The 20,353-nt window shown below is 41.5% G+C and overlaps 1 protein-coding gene across 8 annotated transcripts in view; it reads left to right on the forward strand.

The window, feature by feature from the left end:
- ARHGEF7 (Rho guanine nucleotide exchange factor 7) overlaps nucleotides 1–20,353 on the forward strand; it is a 120,527-nt gene that overhangs the window by 40,993 nt on the left and 59,181 nt on the right. For 6 of the 8 annotated variants that reach the window (XM_080605402.1, XM_080605404.1, XM_080605407.1 and 3 more), the window contains 4 exons: nucleotides 5,449–5,533; nucleotides 9,226–9,356; nucleotides 11,882–12,083; nucleotides 18,074–18,162. In XM_080605402.1, coding sequence (XP_080461528.1) covers nucleotides 5,449–5,533; nucleotides 9,226–9,356; nucleotides 11,882–12,083; nucleotides 18,074–18,162 — 507 coding nt within the window. Of the gene's footprint in view, nucleotides 1–3,152; nucleotides 3,348–5,448; nucleotides 5,534–9,225; nucleotides 9,357–11,881; nucleotides 12,084–18,073; nucleotides 18,163–20,353 lie in introns of those variants that run through there. The other 2 variants (XM_080605408.1, XM_080605409.1) reach the window with 2 other exon arrangements.

The raw sequence follows: 20,353 nt of genomic DNA on the forward strand, positions 1-20,353 counted from the left end.
TGTTTCTTCGCGCTCCCGCAGCCAAAAGCGCGGCAGTCTGCCCGCCAGGACCAGGTGGGATGACGCATCCTGTGCGGTCATGCTGGCCGCTGCCAAACTCCGCAGGTGACGCCAAGAGACCCTGCTCATTTCCTTTCATTTCCTCGGGGTGAGCAAGCCAACCTTCTTTTAATCTTTCGCACAAGGGGCCCTAGGCCACCAGGCTGAGCTGGAAAGCGTCCTGCTGGTTTTGTGCATTCAGCCCCGGGGTTGCAGCTTATTTTGGGGCCGGCTGGCGAGGCTCGCAGCGGCAGCCCTATCTGTGCCGCGCAGATATCTGGGCTCTTCGCGAGGCAGCTCCTCAGCTGCTGCCGTTCACAGTGCAGGGCTTTAAAGGAAGCTGTCATCTATTTTTGTCAGGTGCTTAAGATGCTAATATCTGCTTGGAATACGGTATGTGTGGGTATTTGAGGCACCAGTCTAGCAAGAAAATGTTTGTTTAAAAAAAAATAAATCTTCCAATTTTTCCATTAACCATTTTGTGAACTTTCCTTACCATGACTGTTAGGTACAGCCTTACTGGTGCTGTGTTGCTTTAAGGGTTCCACCAATCTTAAATCTGCTGGTGACCTTAGGTGATGAAAAAGTGCCTGCCTGGCAGCTTGTCTGAACCACCCCCAGTTTTTCCTGTCCCCAACTTATATCAGAGAAATGCTATTTTGAAAATATTACCACCGTGACCAGCTTCTGGCTTCATGGGCTAGAAGGGAAGAAGCACAGTACTATAAAGGATGCCTGAGGACTTGGAAGTGGCTAGCTTGAAGAAAAACTTGTGCTTGCTGCAGGCTTTTGGCATACCTGCGTTTGCTTTCACCGTATACACTCTTGACCTAATTTTCTTCTTTATCTTTTCTTTCACGTATTCCGAAGTTAATATTTTTGTCATTTCAGAAGGCACTGTTTGTTGCAGGGATGTGAAGTGTTACTTCATTGGTTTTAATTCATTATTATTAGGTCATAAACACCTTCTGAACAGACATTTCCATCCCCAGAGGGATGGTTATTTTGCTTTCCAACCAAAATGGTTTCCAATCCCAGAGGGTTAGTGGTTCAAGTGCCTTAGGCTGACCTGAGTGTATTGCCATGGCCATTTGTAATGTGCTGGAGTTTAAATGGACACATGCAGGAGTCAGCTGTGCTTTGACATGAGAGTATGGATGTGGTAGTTGTGCAACATTACGTGGATGAAATGGATCTCTGAGGCGTTTTAGCGTGGTGGTGAAGAAACGTCAGAAATGGAAAAATCAATATAGCTCATATGTAATGAATTTTAAAACCGTCCAATTAATAGCTTTTAAAGCAATTACAGATGAGGAATTGCCTTCTAACGTGCATCTTTCTATAGGGTATTTGCTGCCATTGATACGTGACCACGTTTAACACCTCATTCATCACCCAGAAGAGGTCGTAACATTCTTACCAACAAAGTTTGCCTCCCGCTGAAGTCCTCAGGGCAGAAAATGCAGGTGTAGTTATGGAGAGCCAGGCTCATACGCTGAGAACTGGGGGCATGGAAGGAGAAGGCAGCTTCTGAGGGTCGTGATAGGCAGTCAGCAGGCTGCAGCATCACCGTGCTGTGACCGAAAGGGCCAGCGTGCTCCAGAGTAGTGCTTTAGATAACACAAGTCCCCTCTTTATTAGGCTGTTTGGTCTGGTCTGCTTTTAGAGTATAGGACATGCCTGAGATATTGGCGTGCAAGATGTTGAAACGCAGGAGAGAAGAGAATAACACGAGAACCTTGTAAAAGAAGAGGAAAAGAGCCCAATAAAAAGAGGCAGAAGAGGATCAGTCTGCTTAGCTCATTGACTCCCAGCTAACTATTTACAAATTGCAAAGTGTTTCCAGCATAAAGCTCCCAACATCATCCTGTTCTGCCTTTATTTAATAGCTGTGCTTTATGTTAATACTTTAAAAAGGCATATCTACATGTAGTCAATTCCCTGGAATTTAAAAACAAAGGGCGATATTTATTTTATTTGGAAGTTTGTTGAAGGGATTTGGCTTGTCTGGGTCCTCAGCTGCTGTGACATGCCAGTTTTCTAGTTGCATCCCGACCAATGTTTTGTTGGGGCGTGCTGGGGGAAGGTAGGAATGGGACGAACAGGAGGGTGAACTTAGCGCAGGTTGAGCCTCTGCAGAGTTTGAAATGTTGTTTGCCTGGAAAGCAAGGCTGTGATGGAAATGTTTTTCCTTGAAGACTTGTTTAGTGTCTATGTGTGTCTGTCACATAATGTTTAAAAGACAGTGTTTTCAAGCTACTATATTTTAAAGTGTTTGCACTTTTAGGTATTAAGGACTGCTGTAAGCATGTGCATGTTTGAGTTCATGCTGTGGGCTATAACAGTATTCTAGAAGGTAATCTAACATGCAGACCTTGTTTTTGGTAGTGGTGTGTGATGTACAAATAACTGCTTGATACTGACATCCCAAAATTCAGCTTCGATTCTGGCAGTTACAGAAGGGATGCATGGATGGGCTTTCGTTGTCCAGCGATGCTCAACAGAGAAGTTCCTGAACGATGCTCTCAGATCCAGCTGTGATGTATTAAAGGGTCAGCTCTCTTAGTAGATCTGCTTGTGGCTACCAGAATGAAGTCGGTAAACCACATGCAAGTCCGACTTCTGTTGAAAACCTGGAATGAAATCTTATGTAGCAATTCCTCATAAGCTCTTCTTAAAACATCCTGAGATGATTTTACTTGGAGAGTTTTTGCATGTATTGTGAAACCAGCAAATGCGCCCTAAAATAGAAGGGGGATGTTTGTTGTTGTGGGCGTTTCGTCTTTTTTTGGATACAGGATATTTATAATCAAGTATTTGAACTTGGTTTTGATGTGCAAACAACGCAGTAGCCTCACAAGCTCAGAACACCTGCGGTTTTTCATCCTTCTTTATCCCTCCGTCAGTTTATTCTTAAACATTTGTTATACCAGTACAAAACCCCTCTGGAGGGTGTCATGCCCCCCCCCCCCCCCCCCCTCCTTTTATTAAAGACTATTAATGGCATCCTGGCTGGGACAGTGCTGCGGGTGGCTTCCTGTCACGTTGCCTCTGCAGAACACCGCAAGGAAGCAAACGTTTCTCGTATCCTCTCATTGTGTTGCTGTTTCCTGCGAGGCAGCAGACTGGACGCATGTCCTGGATACAGGCTTTTTTATGGCACCCAACGTGTCGGAGGGCCCAATCACGTCCTTCTTGGGGTCCCTCATAGCCCAGCACAACAGGAAACCAGGCGCGCTCGCGTCCTGTTGTGCTCCGGTTAGCCTGGCCTGGGAGAGCTCTCGGCTGAATCCTAGTTCAGAATGAAGGTGAGCTTAAAACTATTTAGGATAATTATTATTGTCGTTGTTAGCGGTAAGTTTAAGCTATAGCTTATAACGTTTTCTTAAATATTCCTTTTTAATAGTTCTCTCCCCACTTTTTGGTACCTTTCTAACCAATTCTGGTGTCTGCACAAGTACCCGTCTCTAAAATTTCCTTTTTTTTTTTTTTAGGATCAGGGCCACTGTTTTGTGATTCTGTTCATTCTTTCAGTTTGCTAGTTTAAAAACTGCCACAGTGAGCATATAGTTAGTAATTACAATTATAAGCATCTATTGCTTTCTTCTTCCATAGCAGCTTTCTTTGTCCCAATTAGATCAGTTTAACCACTGCTCGCCAGTCTGCTTTTCCATTTAAGTGAGGTTTGTAAGTTCTGCGGTCACTTAGGCTATTTACTTATCTTGCTTGTGTGCATCTTAAAATAATTTCTTGTGTTTCTGGAAAAAACCTTTACACCTATGGGTGGTGAGGCACTGGCGCAGGTTTCCCAGAGAAGCTGTGGGTGCCCCATCCCTGGAGGTGCTCAAGGCCAGGCTGGATGGGGCTTTGGGCAGCCTGTTCTGGTGGGAGGTGTCCCTGCCCATGGCAGGGGGGTGGAACTGGGTGGGCTTTAAGGTCCCTTCCAACCCTTCTGTGATTCTGAGAGTCTGTTACAGAGCCCACATCAAGGCAATTCCCTGGTCCCTCTACTTACTCCTTAGAGCTTCAAATAAACGTGAATACTCCTGAAATGATCGGTAGCCCGGTGAAACTTGATGGAATAATTAGGACTTGTTTTATGTGAGCAATAGCGGCTCGTTGTACAAATAGAGTGAATGCTTTGGGAAACTTTTTTCCCCCCTTACTGAATAATTCTGTCACTTAAATGTTCCCTAAATCTGCTCTACTGTTGTTAGTAGATCACATAACTGGTCACAACTGGTTTGTCTGTCCCTTAGGCGGTTACTTTAGATAATTTCCATGAAGATTTTCCCTACTCTGTTTTAACCAAGCTCCCCTTCTTGTCGCAGCCTTCCTGTGTCCCTTTCTCTCTCTGGGGATGCAGCCTTTTCCTCTCGTGCCCCTGCAGGCTGCCTTCTGCACTACAGATATCCCATGGGAGTGCCTGCGGGCTGGGTCTTGCCAGGAAAACAACCCGCTTCTTGTTGACTCTTTTTTAGATAAAAGCTGTGACGCTGCAGGAAACTGAATCTTTCTGTTTCTTAAATCAGCTGGAACAACTGTAATAGCAGGCTTTTGCTGTCCTTTTTTAATCTTGCACAAGGGAATACTGCGACTCCTTTCAACCTATGCAGAATCTACTGCAAGAGCTATTTTCTTGAGATTGTGGATGAATGTTTCCATTACCTCAGGCAAATATTATGGGTCTCTTCTTTTTTCCTTCCCCCCTGAAAATCCAGATGTTCAGTGTCATCACCCAGTGCTTGAAAGCTACTGGTATGTTTTCTATGAGATAGTTTGAGGTTTGGGTCTGCTTCCCGCAGTTAAAAATGAAATAAAGTAAAATAACTTCACCTTTCGTTCCTCCCCTTCCCAAACATCGTTCTTCATCAAACCTATGCAGCAACGTAAAATTCATTAACTCTTAAGAAATGCAGTATTCCTCTGCCTTGTAGAATAAAGAGATGGCAAGTACGTTGTAATATTTTTAAAAATATTGTATGGACAATCAGGTACAGTGGCTGTGAGCTACTTACAGCAAAAGAAGAACGTGCTGAGAGTAATGCAGTGCTTTGAATGCTACCCAGTAAAGTAACTTGGTTGGCCAAAATGTCTGAGGAAAGGTGCTCTCTTGTGATAATGGCATTTTATTCAGGTTTCCTGTAGTTTAAATGACACTTGATATCTTTAGCTTTTTTTAATCAAATGCAGCTGCTTCTGTATTTTTCTTTCTATTTAAAAATGAGCTTCGAAATTGAAAAAAGGGGGGAAACCCTCCGCGTTTTAACTGATCCATGACAGCCACTGGAAGACTGATCACCTTAATCAGGAAGTAGCTCCTACAGTCATGGTTTGTGTGATGATGATAGATATACTTAGTTTAAGGGCTTGTTCCTAGGACTTAATGTATGTTTTTTTTTTTTTCAGACTTTTGATGCAAATGATCTCTATCAGGGACAGAACTTCAGCAAAGTTCTCAGCTCTCTAGTTGCATTAAACAAGGTGACTGCAGGTAAGTACAGTTTACTCTGTTTACTTTGCTCTCCTACCTTGTGTTCAACTTGCATCAGTGTATATTTATGCCTGTTCCTATAGTTAAGATAAAAACAACCTCTGCAGCATTTTAGAAGAGTTTCTTTGTTGCACTCTGTTAAGACTTCAGCAGCAGCCTGTCTGGGTTCTCTGGTGTCTTCTGCAGAAGAAGGCTTTGCTGTGGACCTAAGGCTGAGCCTTTTAGCTAGCAATAATTCTTAGAAAAAGAATCTTTTGCTGGTTAGTGTAATAAATATGTTGTTTCTTATGTAGTACTCCCCTGGTCCATTGCAAAAGGGATTTTTTTGGCTTTTTTTTCTTGCATCAGAAAATACCCCTTAGGAGTGACTTCTCCAATTGAATTCTTAGTTGTAGTGAGTGGGCATGGAGTAGTACCATTGACTTCTTCGAAGTTACTTAGGCCAGTTGAAGATACTGCCTCTCATCTTAACTTCAAGTGGAAATGTAGATGATTTCTGTACATCTTTAAAGCTGCTACTGCACACTGACCTGTAGCAGTCTTTAGGGGAGAGGGGCAAGTGTGGCTGTTTGGTCCAGACATCAATAGACTAATATCCACATCAAAAAGTCACAATTGCAGCTGGTCTTAGAAAGGACCCTGACTGATCCTTTTCATGGGGGGAGGGAGGTGTTGGTGTTGGTATGGAAACCAAAAATCAAAACCACATGCAAACTGTGTTGTTGCCTCATTCCTAGAAGCAAGCGGAGCTGCATAAATCTTCCTGACCAACTGTATTTACAAACAATTAAATTGGGTGACTGTGTTGAAGGCATTTTAGACCCTACCTCCCTAGTCTAGTATTGGAAGATGACTTTCAGATCTGAGTCTGCAGAAACTTGAGGCGTATGCAGATTCTTCTGAGATGAATCCTTTTTGTGAAGGAAGGAGTGTGAGTAATGAGCCTGAAGTGTGATGAAAGGCTGTTAAATATGTACCCTCCCTCAGGTTCTTTAACTTTGGAGGGGATACGATCAAGGTACCGGTTGCTTTTTCTAGACCGATAAGGGGAGAAGAATTGATGTAGGGAAATTGAGAACTGGAGAGGAAGAAAAGGTGTTACAAACACTGGAAATCATTGGATGGAAGTGTGAAAGTTCTGTGAAAACTACGAAATTATATATTTCCCTAACATGCAAACCCTGTTGCCAGTCAAGATTCTTCAGTTTTTGGCAGCAGAGATGATTTTTTTTTTTTTCCCCCCTGACAATAATGCCATTGAGAAAATCACTTAACTTGTTTATTTGATACGTGGAGTCTGGAAGCCCTTTAAGTCTATCAAAGTGTCTAAATAATTCACAAGCATTCAGATGTTATTGGTAAAAATAATTGCAATTTGTGTGGTTTGTTTGTAATATTTTTTCTTTTCAGATTGTACAGAGGCAGTTTCTAATTCAAGCCTCAAAGGGTGCTCTTGTGGTGGCGCATTAGTTGTGCTGTAGTAAAACAGAAAACTTTGGAAATCAGGCCATGCTTAAGCAATTTTTATGTAGAGCATTTTATGGTTGCCCAGAAGCTGGAACACGCCACAGTGAATAAACCTCATGCTCTTTTCCTAGGTGAACTGTCCGTAGGTTTAATGTTGGATTTGGTGGTATGTCTGTTCTCCTATTTGACTGCAGATAGGAACCATAACAAAATGGGCATGGAGATGTTTCAAGTTACTTTTAATCCTTAAATTCTGTTGGTTCCTCATGGTTCTCTTACTGCTACAACTTGAAAGCTTTGGGGAGCACTGGAATTAGCCGTAATGTTAAGATTTACAAATTAAGGCCATGATCTAGTCTCATTTCTCTCCAAGCAGTTTATGAAAAAAAGAGGAATGGAAAAAAAGCTTATGGAAAAAAGAAAAAAACAAACACGTGTTCTTTTTGTAATGGACCATAATCAGCGGTGTTTATATTAATGCAGTGCCCTTTAAATGCTTTTAAGAAAGAAAGTTCAAAGTGTGAGGTGTTTTATGAATTCAGTGTGTAATGATATTCATCCTAACTTGCATATTTTGTATGGATAATAGTTCTAATATTGAACTATTCGACTAGAGAGCTCATATTTGCATATTTCCTGAAGGATAATGCTTTTTGAAGAATAATAATGACTCACTTAAAAAGATGCACCTGAGGAAGGTGTTTGCTCCAACCCTGCAGAGGCTGAGCATCCTTTGCCAACGTTTTCCTTCTGTGCTCATTGCCCGTGTCACTCTTGCCCTTTTCCTGCATCTCAGCTGCTGTTAGATGCTGTGCTGAAGCTGAAAGGCTTTCTCTTGTAGGCTAATCGAGTTGTCCTTTCAGATGTGACACGGAACAGCAGATGTACTTTGTTCACCAGTCTTTTTATGGAACTGAACCTGCATGTGTCACTTCTTTCACCAAAAATAACTAGGATTGCATAATCCTTGTTTGCCTTAGTTTGAAAGCGACAGTGGGAGAACGCGTTTGTCTCTGTGTACCTCTAATACAGGACAAGTGTTGGGAGGCACAGCAAACTGCTAGGAAACAGATTAAGGGGCATAAAAGCCAGGAGAGCAGGTGGGAGACTTGCCTAGTCCCAAACCTGGATGTCACTAGACAGAGTGACATTGCTACATTGCTTTCAGGGCTCTTCGAAGCTCAGAAGCCCACTAAATAATATCCTTGTATGTGGAAACCATGAGGAAAAGGATCGACTTGTCACACCATGGGTAAAGGAGCAACGCTTGTCTGCTTTAATGTGTCCCATGCGTAAGGGCCCTGAGAGCATCCCCCTTCTGGGGGGTTTGGCTCTGAGGGCTCAGGGCCCATTGGGAGCTGGTGCAGCTGAGAGCAGCCCCTGCCCCCCTGTAACACTGGGGACAGGCTCCATATATACCCATATGTCCATACATATACATGTGCTAGGGCCCTGGCACCCAGAAGCTGCTTTCTGCAGAGCTGGGGCCCTGCCCTGCTTGAGCCCTGGCCTGCGATCCCTCAGGTGGGGCCTTGCTGGGCCTGCACTGCCCCGCTCCCAGCTGGGGTGGTGGCCTGGGCCCGGCCCTGCTGCCCCCTCGCCGTCAGCCCTCTGGGTGAACTTCTCAAGTAGATGTGCTTTTTGTGAGAGGGGCAAGTGAAAGTGGGGAGAAGTTGCGGAGGGTTAGGTGTTCTTTGTTCCAAGCGAGCAGCTTGCTTCCTTTCTGCCCCTCGCTTCCCCCTTGCCCTCAGAGAAGAAGTAGCTGAGTTGGCAAAAAGGATGGGAGAGAGGGACGTAGGAAGACAGTGGAAAGAATGTTTTAATTGAGAAGGAGATGGCGGTGGTTGGGGGGAAGAATTAAGAAACAGATGTGGCTGGCTTTACTTCAAGCAAGTTTTATGCATTCAGATTTCTTGGCCACTAGCTAAAATGATGTTGGTTAATTACCTTTAAATAGACTGGTAGCGGGTAGGAATGGAGAAATAAAATCCTAACCCTCCTCTTCCTAAATAGCTCAAATTGTTTTCCTGTCTGTATGTGGAAGAAGCCGACAGTGTCTCTGGATTTCAGTTCATACTGTTGCTTCATTTTCTTAAAATCTTGAATTACTGAGCAACCACAGATACTCTGAATCTGCTTTAAGTACGTGAGCGTTTCAGAACTGGGCAGAAAGCTATATGAAAACTTGTCAAATTCTGATGTTTACTTTTTCTTCCCTTCTCCAGACATAGGGCTGGGCAGCGACTCTGTATGTGCACGTCCCTCATCTCATCGGATAAAGTCTTTTGATTCTCTGGGATCGCAGTCTTTACACAGTAGAACTTCAAAGCTCTTTCAGGGACAATATCGGAGTCTGGTAAGTTCTAGAACTGAAACATGCTGAGGTGTGTTTTTGTCTTTTTGACTAAATTTATAAGTAAACAATAGCCTAGCGAACAACTGTTTACTGTTTTGCTCTCTTTCACCTCTGTAGTTCAAGACTGAAGTTCTATTTTTGCAGCTTTTGTTATGTTCCATAATACACGCAACTTTTCTGAGAACTTCTAGGGTGGTGGTATTTTTGTTGTTATTGTTTTTCTCCTCCCTCATTTACCATTCTGTGTTGTCTACGTATGGAGTGTTAGTCCAGCAATTACTTCATAAGTGTAAGGACTTATTCTCATAAAGGCAAAATCTCATGTTCGTCTTCAGCTATACTGACTTAATGAGTTTAGGGATGATTAACGAAGGATATTCAAACCTCAGCAAGGGTAGGACTTCTAATGTTGGTAGTACTGGCAGTTACTCTTGTTTGCCGCTAGGTTTCAAGGTGAATCCTTCAAATAGCTTTCAGGTAACTGGGTGGCATGGGCAGTTGTTTCACAGTGCAGCTGAAATCAGGGTGGAATATTGCACTGAAAATAATTGTGATGAAAGGTGCTTTTAGCAACTAAAAGGTTTGTAGGAAGGGTTCAGACCCCCACTGTAAACTGCTTTTTTCATGTTTAGGGGAGGCATTTTTGAACTGCGTGGTGATTGCTATGTGGAACCTTAACACAGTGCTCCGCTTAAATTTTCTTAGGTGTGGTTTGACGTGTTTTCTCTGGTAGCAGAGCCCATGCGAGTTCTTGCCCTAGGCCGCTAATTCCAGCTCCCACTCTGCTGTTCACCACCCACTCAGTTTTGCTGGTGAAACCGTTTGAGACTAGCTGTTAGTTGGATCACTGAAATAATAAATTTTAAGTGTTTGTATCAGTCTGGTGATTTGAGCAGCTTTGTAGATGGTTACAAAGGGGTAGAGAAGTGCTAGAGCAAGGAGAAGAGAGCTAGTGACCAACACCAGGAAAATACTTAGTTTGGTTTTGTTGCTGCAGGTGATCAGTTTGGAACAGTTCTTACCAGCTGGTACTCAGTTGATTCTACTGGAGAGCCTGAGAAAGGGAATGGGCTGTAGCTGATGTCACTACGCAATGTTGTTGCTTATTTTGTGGCTTTTTGCTGTTTGCTAAGGCAAAACGATTTTTCTTGTTGAGCAATTGTAATAAATGAAAACGCATGATGTGCAAGCAGAGGACTAAGGCAGAGACACTTAACTGAATCTATGCCAATGTCATTGTCAGATGTTTTGTGACTTGCAGTATCTTGGGGCTTTCTGTGTATTTTCAGCGTTTCATTTGCCCTCATTTTCCTACAGTTTCTCAGCCACTAATAGTCTGATTGTTAAATTGAGATGTGATGCAATAACGTAATTGCTGTGAATATCAACTAAGCTGACATGTAGTATGATTCTAATGACATTACACGGCAGATATTTTAATCACCTCAAGTGTACAGCCAACGTGTAAATGAAATTCTGTTACCTGGATAGCTGACTAGGATTGCTTACAGTCATTTTCTCACTTAAATTACTTTTATTTTGGTTGTACAGGTAGTAGGCCGTACTTGTGGTAAAGACAGGCATGTTTAACAATCCTGTTCTCTTGGTTACAATGCAGTGGTTTGTATTTGGATTATTTAAAGCTGTTCAAGCATTTAGCTTTTTTAGCTTTTTTAACATGGCAGTTTGTCCTAATTCTCATTAAATGCTTGATACAGAAATCCAAGAACAAAATGCCAAGTTTGAACACCATTCGTTTGAAAGACTTCTTAGAGTAGCTGTTAGCATTTAGTTATTACAGAGCAATAAAATGCCTTCACGTTTTTGACAGGGAATGAGCATATGTATGGACAGCTGCAAGTCTGACGTGCTTCAGATTTGCACCTGTGCTAACCTTGTGGCAAATGATTTGTGAGTATGCCACAAACTACTTCAAAGTCAATTGCTGAACCAATTTTTAGTATTTGTGCGCGCTGTTTTCATCCACTGACAGACCCCTGTGACTTGCACGTCCCAGTGTGGAACCTTCCAGCACGATCCGTTATTGGCAGGGAGAAAGCTACAAGCTCTGTTTGCTGTCCAGCATTAGAGGTTTTGAGTTAAACCCAACTCAGTACCACCATCCCCAATCCAGAATGGGTTAGAAAACTCTCTGACGTAAAGCTGCTATGCCTTTTTAGTTGCTAAGGGCAGTTTCAGTCTATACAGCAAATAGGAATTGTGGTTGGTTGGTTGTTGAGAGTAAGAATTAGTCTCGTTTTTTAGCTCTGTTTACCCGCTTCTGATTTGAAGGGGCTGTAATAAGACGATATACGCTCGGGACTGGTAGAAATCCATAGATATAAATGTCAGAGGCACCAGAAATGGCAAATCATCCTTGCAAATCCTTAGAATAAAAAATGTGTGGGGAGAGTGGGGGGGAAGAGGGCTGGCACATGCACACGCACACTATTTCAATGTTATGGATGTTTGTTTTGTTCATGAAATGGTAAACATCTAAAGTTATCCTTTTTCATCCTTACTAGGACATGACAGATAACAGCAACCATCAGTTGGTGGTGAGAGCAAAATTTAATTTTCAGCAGACAAATGAAGATGAACTTTCTATTTCAAAAGGCGATATTATTCACGTTACAAGAGTGGAAGAAGGAGGCTGGTGGGAAGGAACTCTGAATGGCAAAACAGGGTGGTTTCCAAGTAATTACGTACGAGAAATAAAATCCAATGGTGAGTTATAAAGGAGGGTGTATTTATACAACTCTGTTTTGCATAGTGGTGGGTAGCTGGGACTGATTAAGAAGTAATGTTTTTTATTTAAGCTTGATTGCATTTACTGACCTTCATTCACAGAAATCATTAGGGCTTAGGAACTTGTACTCCTACCCCAGTTCACTATAAAGAGTGCTGTAGGGGTTTTGAGGAAACACTAAGCATGCAGAAAACTCCCACGTTCTTTTGCCTTCTGTCGGTTGCAGTTGGGCTGCTTTGACTTCTTCAGTCTGAATTTCTAGAATGCTAGACGTTGGCTCTGACACTGATATGCTTTGAGTTGGTACTTTGGGCTTAAATAGTGTGGGATTTCCTGCTACCCCTGCCACCTCCCCCCCAAAAAACCCAAACCTCCATAGTTTTAGTACTTTAAAGCAGATGGAAGCAAATGACTCCTGCAGGAAGCATCCTGAATTATAGCAAAATCTACTGTTAGATTAGAGACAGTTTTATAAGATAGTGTTTGTGATACCTTTTTTCTTTATTGTTCCCATGCCTTCCCTTTTCTTTGTATCGGCTGCACTCTTACACCAAAGATACACCCTGAAAATCATATAGTGAAGGTGCCTTCTGTAAATGTCATCTTCACAACTAAATATCAGAACTAACAATGTTTTTTGATCTACCAGGACGTTGATGTGGGTGATGCGATCTACTGTTTGTCTCTTCCCTGTCTCTGCTTGCTTTCAGAGACTGGGGACAACCCTTTTGCTCTTGTAACTACCCAGTGAAGCTCTGAGAAGCTTTACCACTGTGTACCTTGCCATAGCTCCAATCAAAACACCTCTTTATGGCCATGCTAAAAACATTGGCATGACTTTTTTTAGGCAGCCAGCCAGACGCTTGGTTGGTAACTCAAGCTGTGGGGTTAAAACTCAATTTTTAAACTTGTTCTTTCTTCCCCAGTTGCATTATCTTGCTTTCTTCCTTGTTATGCTGTCTACAGTCCCTGTTTTCAAAATGCTGGAGTCTTAGATCTGTGTATCACTGTCATTGTCAACTAGATCCTCTTAGGCGTAGTCAGGATATAAAGACTTAGCTTTAATGTTCTTCGGAGGTCTCTCAGATGGGGCTTATCCTGAAAAACAGTTCCCAAAGCGTGCTTTGTCTTGTCTGTAGTTCTGTAGCAGTCTTTTGGACAGGTTGAATATCTTTTCCCATTGTTACTCATTTAAATGTTACTCATTTAAAACATTGCTGCAGAGATTTTGTTTGGATTTCATCAGTTCTGATGTCGTCCAACTCCTGAGACTGGAACCTGGGTCAGCAGGAAGGCTTCAGAATGGAAGTAGCTTTTAGCAGTGAATATATGAGAACCAAAAGCTGCCAGCAACTGAAGTTAAGGTTATTTTAGTCTTTCAGGAATACTTCACTTGGGTGAAGTAACTTTCCTAAGCAGGAAAGCCAGGAAGCTGCGAGGCCAAGGTTGGTACCAAGTGCACTTGGATTCTTGCCAGTCCTTGCAACCCTGTCTGATACCTGATTCCCTGGGGCTGAGACGAACTGCTTCCAGGTTTAACTTTGACTTCTCACCATCAGAAGAGTTTGCTGCTAAGCTCTTCCTTTCCCTGTGCTCTGTAGGCATGTTCCCAGTGGGTGCTACAAGGGCTTGCTCCCTCTGACTTCTGTGAGACTTCTTGGAGCACTCTCACATGCTCACTTCCTTCTGGGGAAGGGAATGTGTCTTTAGTTCAAATAGTGCCAGCACAGAGCAGTGATATATGTATGATGCTCTTTATGAGTGGTTGTAGAAATGATAATTAGTTTTTGGAGCAAAGTATGGCATTTAGTCTTCTTAGGCTGAACGATGACTATAAATCTTGGGGAAATAAAAATCCTTTCCCATCTCAAATTTATTTTGCTGTTGACTCTGTGTTGCTTTTCTCTGGAATGGATAAAAGAGGATTTGTTTGAAGTTTTGTGCTTATGATCAAACTTCCAAATAAAAGAGAGAAACTGTAGTAGTAGTAGTTTCTTCTCAGATATATGCCTACACTGTAAGGATCAACAAAAGATGGTCCACTTCTCTCTCCATCTTCTGTGAGCATGCTTACAGTTCCCTTTTCAAGCCCTGTAACATCTCGCTTTAAGTGTTCTTTGATTGCTAGTCAAGAAGTATTTTGAAATACTTTTTTTATTATTATTATTTTCATGCTGCTGTTATGTTGCACGTGACAGGGTGGAAGATTTGGGTATTTGACAGTGTGGCCTTAATGAGTTTTTTTCTTAAGTGGAGCAGGGAGGGAACGTTAAGGTTTAGGTGGAGTCTTATCTTGTAATGCTGCTTCTGGTTTGCACGGTAGAGAGGTTTGGAGACTTAGTTTTAAGAGTTACAGTATGAAAAGAATAGCATTTAGCCAGACTGGGAAGCACTTAGGTAGCAACTGCCAATAGTTAACCAGTTTAAAAAATAATAACAAAAAGTCACATGGTGACTTCCTAGGTATTAACATTGTAACCCATTTAAATGGCACGATTATGCAGACAGTAATACAGCTTTGAAAGAAGACGTTTGGTTTTGCAAACCTTTTTTCTAATTCTTCAGTGAAATTAATGTTTTCTTACTGTCTAGCTTCTCTTCTGTTAGGCTCTCTTGACGGTTCTGTTGGTAGCAGGCCCAGCACAAATCAGTGCTAATAGTTCTTCTAGTTGGACGGCTTTAAGATAAATAAATAAATCAGGTCATGGGAAAAGGCAGTGTATAGTGGAAGAGTGAAGTGTATCTGCTGGTCCCGTCCTGTGGTGCTCAAGGGAAGGACAAACACACTTTCAGCTTTAAAAATAATTAAAAAAAAAAAAAAAAGGAAAAAAAGAGTGCTGCTTTTCTTCTCCCCACCCATGCATGCTCGGAGGGGTATTTTGTTCTCTTGTCAAGTGCTATTCCACAGGCAAAAATAGATGAGAATAGTACTTGAGCAGGTGCTTGCTTGTTTCAGATTTGCTTGTGTGCTGTACGTGTTCTTGCCACGTTTTCAGCGCTAATGTGACAGGTTTACATTGGGACGAGGAGAAAAGTAGGCAGAAGGGAAGAGCCTTTTGTGTGGGAAAGCTGGGTGTCTGGCTTAAGTCACGCTTGGGAAGCTGCAGCTCTCAGTGCTTTGAGGAACAGCGTTTGTGTTGGAACAGGCGAGGTGCCAGGGCTTTGCTAATGCTTCTGAAACCTGCGGATTCCCTGATTTAAGACCTTTGTGTGTTCCCAGCGTTTTGGCCGGGGGTGACACCTGCTTGAAACGTTGACTGAATTACGCTGTATGTTTGTGCAAGTACTCCGATGTTCTCTCGTGAAGGGTGATAAGTGACACTTATCTTGGTTTTTGCTGAGAAAGTGATTCCTTATGTGCAAGATCAGGATTTTCTCCTCTGTGATGCGCTGTGTAATAAGCTAATTGCAACAAGACTGTCTTACTGCTCCTCGTGAAGCAAGGCAGTGCTTGGAGGCAGAATACCAGACGTGACAGACAGATGGACTGATTTGCTGTGTCTGATTCTGTGTTTCTACAATAGAAATGGCCTTTGCGTTTTAAAAGCTGGGCGCTGATTATGGCTGTTCAGGCAAAATGGTTCTAATGTGTGATGCTTTTTTGTTTCCTCTTTTTAAACCTGAATTCGTTCTTGTGTCTCTTCTGGATAACTGATTCAGCTGAACAGCTGGTAACAGAAATAACTGTGTATTTCAGCAAAAATCTACTGTCTTCAGCAGCTTAGGACAGAAGCATAATGTTAGGGAAACAGATGTGGTTTTACACCCTTTAAGATGACAAAGTAGCTGGAAGAAGAGCCCCTATTCTATGAGCAGCCAACTTCTTCCAGATTAACAGGGGTCAGACATCTGTATTCTGATGGAATTCAGGGACAGGTGTTTACCTTCTTCCTCAAGCATATCAGGCTGTTTGGTCTCTCCTTTCATGCTTTCTGGCTTGTGATTAATGTAACTCTGGGTTTGTAGTGGACCTGAAAGTCGCTATAAATCGTAGGATCAGTTGAGGGCTCCCACACAGAATGAAAGTAAATCACTAAGTCTATACAAACAACATCATTTTCATCATTCAGTACAATGAAACAAGCTGGGATCGTCCCATAAATGTGTAGCATTATATATAATGTATAAATGAGTAGCTGTCTACGCAATGTTAACTTAGGTGTTTCTTTTGCATGGAATTTTTAATGGCAGTCAGCTTGGGTTTTTGGGTGGCAGGAGTCCTGTCACTTGGAATTACCCAGCTGTGTAGCAGAGCATGCGCTGAGAGCATCAGTATGCCCACCTGGATAACTGGGGGAGCTAATGGATTTTGTGCTGTGGGTCAGCTTATGGCTGACTCTGGGCAGGGGGGTCTTAACCGAAAGGATCTGGTATCTGAACATGGTAAGGAGAAATGTTTCTGTGCATGTTCAGTAGCTTTAAGACCGCACTTTAATTTTAGAATTAGCTTCTTTGAGGAGAGTTGCAGTGCAGTACAGAGAAAATCCCCTTAAAGATGCCCCACGAGTGCTCCTGCGGACTAAGCATTCCCCGTGAGGACTGCTGGCTAAACCCTCTGGCCAGCCCATCCAGCGCTCCTGCCTGCAGAGATGCAAGGGTGCACGTCTGGGACTGCAGCTGGGCAGCCCAAAGAAGCACTGAATTCCTGTACCCAGCACACAGTCCAGCAAGGGCTGGTACCCCATGGGCTGTTCTGCTTGTGATGCTGTTTCCCTGGTCGGCTCTACTGAAATGGGAATTTCCCACAGCTGTGGCTGACTGGGCTTCTGCTGTAAAGGCAGCTCTCTGAGACTTGCATAATTTATTCTTAAAGGCCTGAGGTATCAGGTAAACTAAAGTTAAATTATTCATGTATGTTTATTAAAATGCGTTTGAAAAAAACAGCTTGCTCTTAAAATAAAGGTATAACTTTCAGTAGGTGTGTTTCGATGCTGCTTTTTTTGGATTACATATGACTAAAAGGCTTATCCAAAGTTTGCATATTAGACAAGCCTGCTTATTTAAAACAACCTAAAACACCATGGTGTCCTGATAAATACAGTCTCACAAGCATCTTCACTTGGTTGTGCACTAGGTCAAGTGTCAGAGATCAAAAAGAGATACTGGAAGTCTTACATTCTGTTTCTCAGGCACGCAGCTTGACACTTTTGGTTGTGTCTCCCTTCGTGTTTGCTCCTCTGTGATCACACTAGAAGAATGGTAGGGATGGGAGGGGAGGATTTGGAAGTGTCTTTTCAGTGCGTCTCCATCCTGGGAGCCAGCACTCAGCTTTCAGGGCTGTTGGATTGATCTTGAAGACATGTTGTCATGCCAGGAAGGGCACGTGTAACTGAGGGGTAGGCTCACTAGGGGATTACAATAAGGATTGCATTTGTTGTTATCAAGGACCCCAATCTCAAGTATGTAACCGTGTTTTTTGACTTCATTAACAATAAAAGACAGTTCGTTTTTTAAAATGTCTCTCTGATCTGGTAAGTCACTTTCCTACTCATGCAGTGTTTTAATTCTGCTTCAATGAGACTGAGTGTTATGTGTCCCACCTTGGTTTGTTTGACCTTTGGTTGGTGAGTTGCTTTTACTGAGTTTGTTAAACTGATACCAAAGCTTTTGTCTGAAAATGCACATGGTATTTGGAAAACACTTCAGTTGCAGTCTGCGATGATGTTTTTTGTTTGTTCTTTTATTAAAACAAAATTTGAAAACCGCATTTAATTGACTGATTTTTCTGTTTCCAAGAAAAAGAATTGAGAACTTCGTTTGCCTTCATTGAGGCTAGCATGTCATTCCTTGTGAACACATGAATCGTTTTGATTCTTTGCCAATAATTTCAAGCACAAGTATATGCATTTCTCAGTGAAGCATTATTTTCATTATATCTTACTATAAATATTTGAAAGCAGTTTGTTTGACCTCTAGTGTTGAGCTATGAAACTGCACGTAATTCACACAAAATTACCTTTTATTTCAGAAAAGCCAGTCTCCCCCAAATCAGGTACATTGAAGAGTCCACCTAAAGGCTTCGATACGTCTGCAATCAACAAAAGCTATTACAATGTGGTGAGTGATCCTGATCCTTTTTCTTCCTTGTGTGCTTTTATATACTGTAGAACCTCACTTAACTGAATGCTCTCATTGCTACAAAGAAATGGGCAGTCTTACAGACCCTTAGTGCCAAAACTAGATAGGGGTTTTTGTGAATTCTCTATAAATAATATCATTATTAGTTAAATGGAATATCACACACGTGGATTTTTAAGTGTGGTGCAAAATTGTGATCTGAAATGAGTGAGTAATATGCGTTACTATAATATGTTATGCTCATTTTACTTGCTTGGCTAGTTGTTAACTTCCCTTTTCTCCTCTCACCGCCACCCAAATATGCAGTCACTCTTCCCTGATCACCAAGAATTAATGAAATTTTGGTGTATTTAAATAATTAAGAATATTTTGTACTTTTTGTTGAAGGTGACATTGAACATTTGCAATGAATTTGCCTTCTTCGTTTTTATGCTAATGAATCAACTCAATAACTAACTTTGGGAACCTTGTCCTTAACGTTGATCGATTGATTTCATGGCAAAAGCTGTATAGAATCAGCCTCTAAAATACATTTGAGGATTCTTTAGTCTAGTACCCATACATCTTTAGTAAATGCATGTAAGAAACATACCAAAATTATCTTTAATCCTGTTGTAACCATTTTGAGAAACCTTTGTTTACTAACAGTAGATACTTTTGGAAGCAAAAACAGTAAGATGCTTTTTGTTAACCACTGCTCCCTGCTGGTGTAAAAAGAAAGCACAAGCTTTTCTTTCCTTTTTCTTTGGTTCCACTGCCCGTTTCTTTCTTTCTTTTTCTTTTTTTTTTAAGTTCATTTTATTTGTCAGCTTTTAGCAGGATCATAAAGCATCATTTTATGCTTTAATCTCTTGTGGTTGTGGCATAAATAATGTGAACCACCTGGAAGAACAGAGTAGTTTTGCATATTGGGCCCTAACTGAAAACACTGAAGCAAGCTCCTGCTCCTCCCCACTCACATGGTGCCTCTGCCAACAGCCATAACGCCATGATAAATGGAGGGCTGCGATGCTTTGGCTGTTGTATTCCCCACCTGCTAGTCACAATGAATAATACCTGTGCAGGCCCATTCCTTCAAATTGCAGGAAGTAATGCTCTTACTGTGTTGCATCCAGCAACAAAATACTAGACAGCTTTTCCTTTTCATCTTCATTTTTTCACTGTATCTCTTTCTAGTCTTTTTCATAGTCAGTTTTTTCCAAAGTTGCTGTAGTGTGTAGTAGCAAAGATGTCTTCTCTTTATTGCTGTTTTGATGTTGAAGCCTACATATTCCCTACAAGTAAACTGAAGTGAATGCAGCAAAGAAAGGATTTAGTTGCTTCAATAGGTAGAATGATGCTCTTACTTACATTTAGTATAAATCTATGTTGAAATTTTAATCCAAATAAATTGGCAGCTCTCTTTAGGTTTAAAAAAAAAGTCAGTGGTAAATATATTCCTCAAATATAATATTATATGTGGTTTCTCTTGATAGGTCCTAATATTACATAAAGTAATAATAACTATACATAATGCGATAGTAAAGTAACAGTGGCAGCTTTTAAATTTGGGCTTAGTTAAAACTCAAGATCCAATTCATTTTGGACACTGGCATACTGGTGGTTGCAATTTTTATTTAATAATTTAGGCCAATTTTGGGGGGTGACAGTGTACTTCAGTGAAAATAAATGTTTGAATTTGCCTAAAACCACAGCTAAGGTGGTTAAATTACAAAAGGCTATGCATTTTTGAAATAATATGTTCGTTTGCTTTTTATAAGTGTTCTCTGAATAACTTTTGTCCTCCTCATGGAGGCTTGAATTACTATCCAGTTCTGGAAACAGCTAGCCATAGCTGCCTTTTAAAGTTGACTGTATTTTTTGTTTTTAAATGATAAATAATGACGTTGGTGACCATCGTATTCTTAGGGTTATTTTTCACCTTGCTCAAGTACAACTACCTTGCTGTGTTCAACTGATGTAATAACATTCCCACAGTTTTGAGTGCTAGCTATTTATTAACTGTTGAGTATATATTATGTCATAAGGTAGAAGAATGACCCATTCATCATAATATAGATGACCCTAGAGTAGTGTTCTTAAGCTGGTTTGTAGTGAGCTGGATAATTATCTTGTTTTCACCTTTTTTCCACAGTGTAGCAAATGCCCCCAATTTTTAAGCTCATGTTGT

Source organism: Anser brachyrhynchus, assembly GCF_964034855.1.
Source record: "Anser brachyrhynchus genome assembly, chromosome: 1".
Taxonomy (NCBI): Eukaryota; Metazoa; Chordata; class Aves; order Anseriformes; family Anatidae; genus Anser; species Anser brachyrhynchus.